The sequence below is a fragment of the Nasonia vitripennis genome, chromosome 2 (genome assembly GCF_009193385.2).
Source record: "Nasonia vitripennis strain AsymCx chromosome 2, Nvit_psr_1.1, whole genome shotgun sequence".
Taxonomy (NCBI): domain Eukaryota; kingdom Metazoa; phylum Arthropoda; class Insecta; order Hymenoptera; family Pteromalidae; genus Nasonia; species Nasonia vitripennis.
Genome location: NC_045758.1, coordinates 16,816,484 through 16,827,500, shown reverse-complemented (window position 1 = coordinate 16,827,500; position 11,017 = coordinate 16,816,484). Strand labels below are relative to the sequence as shown.

Below are 11,017 nucleotides of genomic sequence, written 5' to 3'. Positions count from 1 at the left end.
AGCATCCGCATTTTATGCTGATTATATAATACTACATATGGCATGAGCCACTCAACTTTCATCAACTCAATCTTGAAATTCTCGTACTCTGCTGCAGTAGTTGCAGTTGCGACCTTCTTAGGTCGACATTTCTCGATCTAGTGAGAATGAGTTCATGCTTCACGTTAACGACTACCTTGCGACAATCTTCAGTAAAGCCTAGGATCATAATATCAAAGTATCCTTCACTATTCATCAAATTCTCTTTCTCCTCAACATCGAGCCAGCCGGCATTTTGTATGATTAGACTTTGACTGGGATTAATCGATACCCAACCTTTCATGAGAGTAGTTAATCCGACATTTTTACATTTATCGATGTCTATAGCATTTATCTCATATCGTATTTCTTCAAACATATGGCAGACGGCGTTTTTTACCAACTTTGTATTTTTCATGAGAGTACCATCAGCTTTGGTTAGCCTACCACATACATGAAGCGAACTAGCTGACGGCAAAAGATACAAGTTTTGATGTTGCACCGAGATACGAATTTCATCACTATTATTGTAAGATGAAACGTTGTAAGGTTGATGAGCATGAATCTCATAATGAGATATTGACTCATCGAATGTCACGGGTGACTGTATATTTAGAATTTCTTCCATTTTGACAGCAGAAGAATATACACGTTATTTACCACCAACTTTTAAGCCGAGGCTATTTAGAAACTGAATGTTTTGCCGTGTTAGCGTTCTTAACGTTCGCGGAGGACTGATGACTTTTCGACATTTTCGATTCCTTATATACCCGCGACCGTAAACGATGCCCATTATACTTGCTTCAGATGTAATCTCACTGTTATTACTTCACCGCGAAAATTAACTAAGTGTCGCGAAAATTAACTAAGATAGAGACCTTTACCAAGAGCTATATCTTCCATTTTTCTATTATGCCTCTGACTTTCTTCAAGAGCCTGTTTTTCTGATTTAGCATCGTTAACAGCTTTCGCTATTCCAGCAGCTCCTCCTGCGATAGCACCAGTCGCACTTAAACCAGCGAATATAGGTATAAGGAATGGTAAGAAGCCTCCTACTTTCGATGGAACTGGAAGTATACGAGGAATACCAATGTTTCGTTTACCACAAGCCTCTTTGACTGCTTTTCGAGCTCCTTTTAATGCTGATAGAATGACTTTACGAGCACATTTGCTGGGAACGATTGATTTCGATGCAGCTTTTACTATATTCTTAAATGGAACACCCATTCCAAATTTAGACTTTAACTTCATGGCACTTGTAACAGCAAAAGCGGCTGCTTTTTTCTTAACCGCCGAATCTTTCGAGACAACTCTTTGCCAAGCTTTATGGGCAAGGACTCTATCAGCAGCGTTCCTAGCTTCAATGTTTTCTCGATTCTGAGAATAGACTATATCGTGTTCCTTGCAGGCTACGTCTAGGGGATTAATACCTGGATCGCCACGAGCTAATCGTTTAGTGAGTTTAGTACCTGGTCCACAGTATTGATAACCTGATAGATGAAGTTCAATTGGAAGATTATTGATCAATCGATTAACAAGACCTTGTCCTCGACGTTTGTAAACAATCATTTCACTTTAAAGGTTAAACAACAACTAATATCGAGAGTATAAATACCAGCTCTATTTATAGTCTCACAACAGTTGTAATGCAGACTTTTCTATACAAACATGTTCAAGAAACAGTCTGTTAAGCTTCCGGTAGTAAACTTTGATACTATTGCAGAGCCGGAGAAGAAAAATAAACGACATGGTGATTTACTTCCAGATAGTATTCGAGCAGTATTTTGTGTACCATCAAATTGTGGTAAAACCAACAGTTTGCGAGCTCTGATAACACATCCTAATGGAGTAAGGTTTGAAAATGTTTACGTCTACTCTAAATCACTCAATCAGTCCAAGTACAATTTTTTAAAAGATCTTCTCGAACCATTGAATGTTATACAATACTTTGCATTCAGTAAGAACGATTATGTCATAGCTCCTAATAATGCACTTCGAAAAACGAAAAACTTGCGAAAAACAAAACAATGTTAGAGCATACTATGGGGAGACATAAGAAAGTCGATTGTTTCTATCTATGTCAGTCTTATGCACAAGTTCCGAAACATCTTGTAAGAGATAACATCAATCTCTTGGTAGTTTTCCGACAAGATGAAATGAATCTCAAACACTTATACAACGATCATGTCAACTCGGGCATGTCGTATTCGCAATTTCGAGAATTATGCTCAAAATGTTGGATGAATGACAAACATGGATTCTTACTGATTGACAAAGATAGTGCTATTAACAATGGTAGATATCGAAAGGGTTTTGACACTTTTGCTATAAATATAAGACACACTTAGTCGACATTCATTAGTCTATTTTTGACTGTTAAAGTATCAACATGGCTGATATTCGGAGACAAAAGAATATACTTCATCAGCTTGTGAAAGCGCAAAATGCTGTAAAACGCAAGTATAGTCTGTTGAAATTTGGAAAAGATAAATTTGAACAGTCAATAGCAGAAACTTTTAAACCTATTGTTGATCCTCTCGAGAAACTAGTTAAGACAGTTGAAAAATCTGAAGTATCTAAACGTAGTAGAGCAATAAAGAAAGAGGTTAAGGATGAAATGGTCAAAAATGAAAGTTCTAATGACAGTTTTGATGATGATACAATTGAACCTTATCATGAATCTGATTTTGAAACTGCAGCTAGAAAAATTGGTCCTTATCAAATACTATTAAGATTTAGCACTAGATTTTCGCTTTAGATTTTACAAATAAAAAATTTTAATTGAAAGTATATATATATAAATAAAGTTTTATATTTACTCAAAGCGACTAAAATATTAATAAATTATAAATAATAATACAACTCTTGAATGCATGTGACCTTTGCTGTACGAGAGAACAGCCCGGAATGCGTCCCCATGATCATCGTTCTATAGTCACTATGCGAATTTTGTTTATAAGTTAGATAAAAGATTCTCAAAACATTCGCCAGCGGAAACGATAAGTTGCGCGGTAAAGCCATACGTTTAAAATTGACTCTCGCTGCTATGGAGACATATCCGTAGGGCAGCAAGCCGTCGGTATCACCAGCAGAAGGTAATATCGGGCCGTTGACGTCACCGCCAGCACCGAGACGCTGCATCAATTGGGGATCTCGCGATCGACAACGCCAGCATTGATGACGTTATCGACCGCTCTCTCACCGCTCTCTTACCGCTTGCGCCAGAACTCACACGCCATGTACCATTTCGCCCCCAGGTGGGCCAGAACTGACATGCTATAAACCATTACACCCCACCCCCCTCCCCAGGTGGGCCAGAACTGACATAGTTTATCTACTCCAAATCTGTACATGGAAGGTTGCTCCGACGAGCTTTTACCTTTTTTTTTATTGTTGTCTCGTCTTTTTGCGATGCGCAAGCTTTCGTAGATATCCGAGTGTCCTCGTATATGTGCTTTATATATAGAACGTTTTGCGTTGTATATTGTGTATAATAATACCCACCCCCCTCCCCAGGTGGGCCAGAACTGACATAGTTTATCTACTCCAAATCTGTACATGGAAGGTTGCTCCGACGAGCTTTTACCTTTTTTTTATTGTTGTCTCGTCTTTTTGCGATGCGCAAGCTTTCGTAGATATCCGAGTGTCCTCGTATATGTGCTTTATATATAGAACGTTTTGCGTTGTATATTGTGTATAATAATAAATATCATCAGGTTCACTAATTACGCGCGAGACGTGCGAACTGACATCGTTATTTAAATTTTAAGGGGATTTTAATGCACTAATGCGCGCGCCGATCGCTATTACGATCCATTGTGAAATTCCTGGCTAATTTGATGTAATACTGTATTGTCGACAAATTATTAAAAATATTTTGCAATCTGCTGTAATAATAAGACATTTCATTCAAATTAAAAAGAAGTTGCTAGTTATTTATGCGAATAAGGACAGATTTACGGATTCAGAAAGATTTTTTGCACAGATAAAGTTAGTACAAGGTCATAAAAGCCTGAAAATATTTCAAATTAAATTGAGACTTTTAAGCAGAAGCTTCTAATTTGTTTCTTTCTATTAATTTGTCTCCTCACAGTTTCTCCACGCGATGGGTTCCCCAAAAACCTAGTGCCGAAAATTCAACGAAGGGCGAAAATGAGCAATTAAGTAACGCGCGAGCAGAAGAAATCCTCCAGAGTTCGACGCTCGGCATAATGAACTACAGAGCATACAGCGCGCCAAGTGTATATATATGTCCAGAATAACGACGACGGTTCCGCCAAGCCATTGACAAAGAGAAAGAGAGAGAGGGAGAGGCTGTCGACCCCTGTACTTCGCGTTTGTACAAATGAAGCGTGTCGAGAGGCTGAGACAGGAGCTGCTCTGCTGCAGTGTAGATGGTGGAGATGGCTAGGGCGAACCCCGGAAGACAAGGAAATTTCTTATATATGGAGGAGGGAAGAGGCAGATGTAAGAAAAGCAGTGGCGCAGCATAATAAGGCTGCGAACTTAGGCTGAGCTTTTTTTGTTCGTCGAGTTTTTTGGATTCTAATGACGACGAGGGAAGGGGGTGAAGGTTGTTTGCCGAGGTGTTGAGATTTCGGTGTTTCTTTCATCCGAGTTTTAGAGACTACTGTGTGCCTTTTAATCGACTTATTACATTTTTAAATTAACAATCGCGCTTAACGGCAGTTCAGTTTTACTGCACTATGGCTGCATAGGTTCCAGTATCTATAGCTATATACCATGTGTCACACACGCCAGATCACCCAGGGGATACTCATTTGGACCCGGCGCTATAGAGATATCATGTTTGCTTTGAGACCCTTGTTTTGATAATCGATGGGTTTCGCTGAAAATAAACCGGTAGCATGTAAAGAGGTTGGGGGAACCGTCTTTTTTTGCCGTCATTGCGGGCACTCAACTTTCGCCGCGGTGCGCGAGCTTTCGTAAACTGAGAGCTGTCTAATTTTTTTCTGTACATATAGGATGACGAATTCGTTGGCATTACGATTCTTGCGCGCATCTGTATATAGTTTCATATGGTATGTAGGGCGAAGTTTCTATGAACGTTGAATTAAAAAAAAAATTGATTTCGCAACATTTGACTAGTATTTTATAGTCACACGATTCTGTAACTGTGTTTATAACAAACACTTCTATTATTTTTATAATTTCCTTTTGAAATATCAAGTCCAAATTAACGCTATTCAATTCTTCATCATCTCCAGCTCGTCAGACGCACGTTCTCTTCGTCCATCACACTCGAGATTCATAACACCCTTGGCAACGCAACAAAAGGCAAGGAAAACGCGTTTTCATTCCTACGCTCTCGCAGTCGTGCACTTTCACCCCTCGCACTGGCTCTTCCCCCTTGATAATCCTTCATGTTAATCACGTGACTCCGTGCAGTGCGTTTCATTGCACACCAAGTCAGGGCTGAGAATTTAACGGACCTTAGACGCAGCGCTACGAGCTTGAACATTTTTTACACCCGCGCAGAGGAGAAAAAACGAGTCTCGAGTACGCTGCTGCGTGTATATTATGTACACGTGTGCGTAGCGAGGCTCAAGTGGCGATAATTACAACGGGCGAGGAGAGGAGGCACTTTTATTTATGATACTCGAGGAACTATCTCTTGAAAAAAATGTTGCGTAAAAAGAGCGGCTGACTAATTAGATTTTTTTCTCGCGCCTTGCGCCGCCGCAGGTTTCGAAAGCGATTGTCGGGCATCGTCAAGATTAATTGTTTAGGTATCGGGGGGAAGAATGTTTTTTGCATGTGGTCAAGAGCTATCGTAGAATGTCGTTAAGTTTATAGTGAAGGATTTACCATTATGCAATTTTTCGTTTGCCAAGAAAGAGAGCTTTGACGGTGGTTGTTGAAACTGTATAATATAATACATTTTTTTATAGAAATGTAAACTTGTCAACATGCATAAATACGGTATAAACATCCACTTACATCTTCCATAAAATATGTCGTTATGATAAGACTGGAATACTGATGCATGGTTTCGTAATAACCTCTGGCAACAAGTACACGACTTTACCGTGTTTGTTTATTTATATTGACAGTCTATTTAAGGTTGTTTGCCAAGTCTAAATGCAAAAGCATGTATAAATTTCAAACGTTGCAAAAATGATAGATAGTTACATTGTCGTCTGCTATTTTGTGGATTTGGACCTTTATTAATTTTTTCTACGATCCCGAGCCTGCGCGCGGTCTTATAACAATATTAGATTTCTCAGAAAAGTCACAAAAAATATTCAGTTCATAGAACTTTAAAGAAGTATAAAGATCATAAAAAATTTCTCCCAAAAATCTTTGTGACAACGGGCTGTCAAAAGTCAGGAGAGTTGATGGTCCTGCTGTTGCCGCGCCGTTGGAGCAGCGTTAAAAGCGAGTAGCGCACAATGCGCGGAATGCAGAAATGGCCCAAGCGCGCGCAAACAAAGTAGTCGAGCAATCGTTCCGCAATGAAGTAAGACAGGCGAATCCGGCGCGCGGCTGACGTCTTCTTTTGTGCCCGACGCTCCGAAGCCTGCGGGGAGAAGAAGTGTTATGCTTCACAGCTGGACTGAAAAATCGTGGAAATAAGAAAAATCGCACGGCTGGAGCCGAAGATTTTGCAGTAGATACTTTTTGCGCCTCTCTATGAGAAGTTATGATAAGCGGATGCCACTACTGCGTCCCAATTAACACATTATATACATTTATTAACGCACGTTTACTTTTATAAACTGAAAATACTCGACAATGCGTTGCTGCTTTATTTATCTGCGTCGAAAACAACCGGTTTGCGTTCGCGAATTTTGATACAGCCAAGAGAGAGAGAGAGAGAGAGAGAGAGAGAGAGAGAGAGAGAGAGAGAGAGAGAGAGAGAGAGAGAGAGAGAGAGAGAGAGAGATTACCGGTAAGCCAAACGAGCATCCGACACCGCTGAAACTATCCGTTGCAACCCTCTTTTCGCTATTTCCCGATAGTCGCGCGTTGCGTGCGCGCATCCTATAGCTTTATCGGCGCGTTTCATTTTCGGCGGAGCGGGACTTTAATCATCGTGGCCGACAAGTACCGCGCGATCGAACTTTCGACGCGACAAATTAGAAAATACAAAATTGTCTTGCCCCAACAGCCAGCGCAGACTGTGTGTGAAGCACGCGCTGGACTTGACACGTCGGCCGACCTGCTGATATGTCAAAAAAGCTCGCGATGGGATTTGCGCGAATATAGCGGCGAGGCGCATCGCTCGCTGCGGATCGAGAAGAAAAAAGAGTTGGCACATCATGCTGCAGGAATGGAGAAGCTCGCTGCGGTGTTTGCCGAGAAAAAAGAAAACGAGGCGAAAATTGGAGTCCTGCTCGCGGCTGATGGGGCTTTCGATTCGTTCTGCGCGCGTTGGGCGTATTGACTGCAGAGAGAAGCGGCATAAAAACAGAACCAGCCGCGTTGCATATTATTTTTGTATATAGATCAGGATTCACCCTTTTTCTCTCAAAGTCGACGCGGATAAAAGTAGCAGCCGCAAAGGACTGCACGCACCGAGGGATGCGCGTCATTCCGTATCGAGAGCGCAAGATAGGATCGAGTAGCGCGCGAGTCGCATTATTTCACGAGTATAATTAGAGAGAGGGAGAGAGAGAGAGAGAGAGAGAGAGAGAGAGAGAGAGAGAGTCGCCGTGCAGGCAGCCAAAGTACGCGAGCGATGAGGAGGGGGCGCGAGAACGACTGCTGCAGCGGGGCCGGCCATCTAATAACCCCGCGCTCGCCTCTAAATCGAAGGCATTCCGATAGAGAGCTTGTGTGCTCGGCTCCGCAGCGACGGCAATATGTCCACTGCGAGTTATGTAATAATCGCATTCCTCGCTCCAAGCGGCGTCGCGCGCCGGCACGCAACTGCGCGCGCGCTATACCTCCTGCACGCGGATCATCGCCGCGCGTTGGTATTTCCGCACGCGTGTCGCGGCTCCGCGCGGCTCGGTACAGTGTGCATGCGCGCGGAGGAATTGGCTTCGTTCGCCGGATTTTTTTGCAGCGCGTGTTGAGCTACTCTGCGAAAGCTTTGCATCGAGTGCGTATCGATTATATGAGGCATTATACCAGAAGTCGGGCACTTCACGGTCGAAAAATCGAGCCCTTGCAAATTCGAGGCTACACGCACCAGACCAAGTAATTTACATGCGCTTGGGCATGCAATATGTAAAAAATATGCGAATAGCACCTCCAAACCAAATGTCAACAATAAGTTATACGAGCCAATTACTAATCACATAAAATAGCCTTTATTGCGTCCCGGGTAATTTATTACCTGACCCAGCGAACTGTTTTTTCCGGACAGCGGATGAAAATCATTATCATATCAAAAAATGACCGCGCGTCCCTATCAAAATTTTGCGAGCAATGTAAAATAGGTTGAAAATCGGAAAAAATGCTTGAAAAGCCAGAATCTCAGATTGCTCGCAACTCTATTGATTTCGATTTTTCGACAGCAAAGTGTCCGACTTCTCGTAGAATGACTCATATGCGTATTCTCTTTGCCCATGCGTGTAGGAATGTAGAAAATCACACCCGGATCTCAATATTGTGCATAATAGCCTCGTTTAACGAGACATAAACTCGTCGTTGTTTCCGCATCGATAGACGAATTTAGTCAAACAAATTGTCAATAACTAAACCGCTGTTATGAAAGAGCCATCATAAAGTGGCATAATTATTTCCCCAAAGCGTCAAACAATACCAGGTCGCACTTAATAACGAATATCCTGCCAACCCACGACGCAGTCCCTCTTCCCGGAAAGTCTTTTAATACTCGCGGCGCAAGAATTTCATCAACGGGCGCGTAACATCGGTATACACAGTCGCGCGTGATCGATCCATCCTCGATTTTCAACGTCAGCACACAGCTCTCTCTTTTTCTCCCAGTCGCACTCTTTGCCTCGTGTCAATTCGGCCGCGTCGAAAACGCCGAATTTACGAGAGACCCCCGCGCGCACTTTACGCTTCGGCATGTATTTTACGAGGGCTTCGCGTGTAATTTCGCGGTTTTCCCGAGGCGAAAGCTTTTGCCGGCCGATTGTTCATCCAGTGCAGTCATTACGCGCGAGGCCGATGAGATATTCCTCTACGCGCCGCCACGCGGGGTGAGAGGCAACGCAACGAGACGGAATGCGTGTTTATACACCGCGGGCTCGGTGAGAGAATTTTTCATTTTCTTTTTTCGAGATAGAGTGATGCCGCTGGGTTCTTTATGACTGGAGGATTTTTTAGAGGCGACTGGCGTTTTGAGCTCACTGTTGTACACTGAATGAAAGGTTCGCGCTCGTACGAGGCGGTTCGTTTAGAAAAATTTATCGGAGCGTAAATTTTGAATTTATCGGCGACAGGTCACTTTTGAGACGTCGTTACACATCGCGCTTTTTCGACGGGAGGGCGCGGTTCATCAGAGATTCGAATTGTAGCCTTGAGTATTAAAAATTTCTCGAATATTTGTCGAACGCGCGTAAATCCAATGCATATTTTATTTTCATTTTTAATAGCTACGGCACGTTGTTTTTACGAATTCTTCGTGCACGGGAATCCGAGTGCTAAAAATACTTTCACTACTAGCACGGAATTTCGTGATTCTAAGAAACATGCTGCAGCCAAATATAAATTTTGATTACTTTTCGCGTTGCGACTCCCTTGTAGAAGATAAGAAGTTCTTTATTGCTTTTTGATTTCAAATATCGCGTCAAAATATAAAAACACTCCCAAAAGAAATAACCCAAATTTTTGCAACGGCCCAGCTTTAGCAATGTCTCGCTACGCCATCCTGTGCCTCACGCTCCTACTGACCTTCACCGCGACCAACTGCCTTCTAACTCGAGAAAAACTCGTCGCTACTTCGGAACACGTAGTCGAGTATCTGGAGCGAGGTATCAACAGCGACGATGGCACTGAAGAGCTGAAGTCCGCCATGGCTCGGCCTCAAAGTGTCTTTGAAGCAGATCCTCGAGAAATTTCCGTTCCTCATACAGATAGCCGACAGATTGGCCAAAATCGATCAACAAATTTGGTACGTCGAAAATGCTTACAATTACCTGACGGAGTTCTTGAAAAAAGTTTACGGCTACAAGCTCTACGAGGTCAAGTATGCAGCCAGGGCATTCTTGGACATTGGCAGTTCGGTGGAAAAAATATTCAATGAGGTTGCCGTGGAAAAGCCACCAAAGAAACCTAGCGTTTTCAGCGTCTCAGCTACGAATTTGATGAGCCAACATTATATATGCCAAGTTTTTGTTCACAAAGAAGAATAAATTTAATTCATTTAATGCGATTGCAGGACCCCAGAAAATCGTGCATATCGGAAAAATCATCGGAACTTATCATCGATGGGTTGTTTGAACTCGGAATTCCATCAAAATATTAGAACGTCTCAATCAAGGTATGTTAGCACGTACTTGCAACACTTGGACAAACTAATTTTAATCTACCTTTATTTATTTTCCACTTCTTTTCCGTTTCGATTGCCGACGTAGGCGTCGACAGAGACCAATTGGTTACGACTTCAAAAGAAGATTACTAAAAGTATGGGAGAAAGCTAATGCTACCCTTCAAAATATTGCAAACAACGAAAAAGACAAATGCACGCAAGAGGAGGATAGGAAGAGGAAGATAGTTACGATGAAGATGTTGAGGGTGAATACAAATAATGATGTTGATAGTTTGAAGAACTGATCAATCCGATGAGTCGGATCGTATTTTTTTACTTGATAAACTATTTTGTATTGAAACATAAAGATGTTATTTTATAGAGAACGCTTTTTTCGAATGATTTTCTTTTATTTATGTTTTAAAGTTAATTCGATACAGAAGCGTACCATAGCGAGAGCAGAACAGCAACTATCACATCAAGGCAAAGACGAATACACAGACTAGAGTTTTTCACAATATATTCATAAAGTTATATTTTAGTTATTACAGCTCTACAGTTATACCGCACAGCATACCGTTATACTATTAT

General features: G+C 42.0%; 1 protein-coding gene across 2 annotated transcripts; it reads left to right on the top strand.

The window, feature by feature from the left end:
- The first annotated feature begins 9,783 nt into the window (after positions 1-9,783).
- Positions 9,784-10,647, top strand: LOC116416131. Of its 2 annotated transcripts, XM_031923150.1 has the most exons (3): positions 9,784-10,069; positions 10,337-10,438; positions 10,533-10,647. In XM_031923150.1, exons 1-2 carry the CDS (start codon positions 9,809-9,811, stop codon positions 10,421-10,423), a joined length of 348 nt encoding a protein of 115 aa, XP_031779010.1. In that variant the 5' UTR covers positions 9,784-9,808; the 3' UTR covers positions 10,424-10,438; positions 10,533-10,647. The 2 variants fall into 2 exon arrangements, 1 of the variants encoding a protein (XP_031779010.1); XR_004226657.1 differs by having other exon boundaries at positions 9,784-10,438.
- The last annotated feature ends 370 nt before the right edge of the window (positions 10,648-11,017 follow it).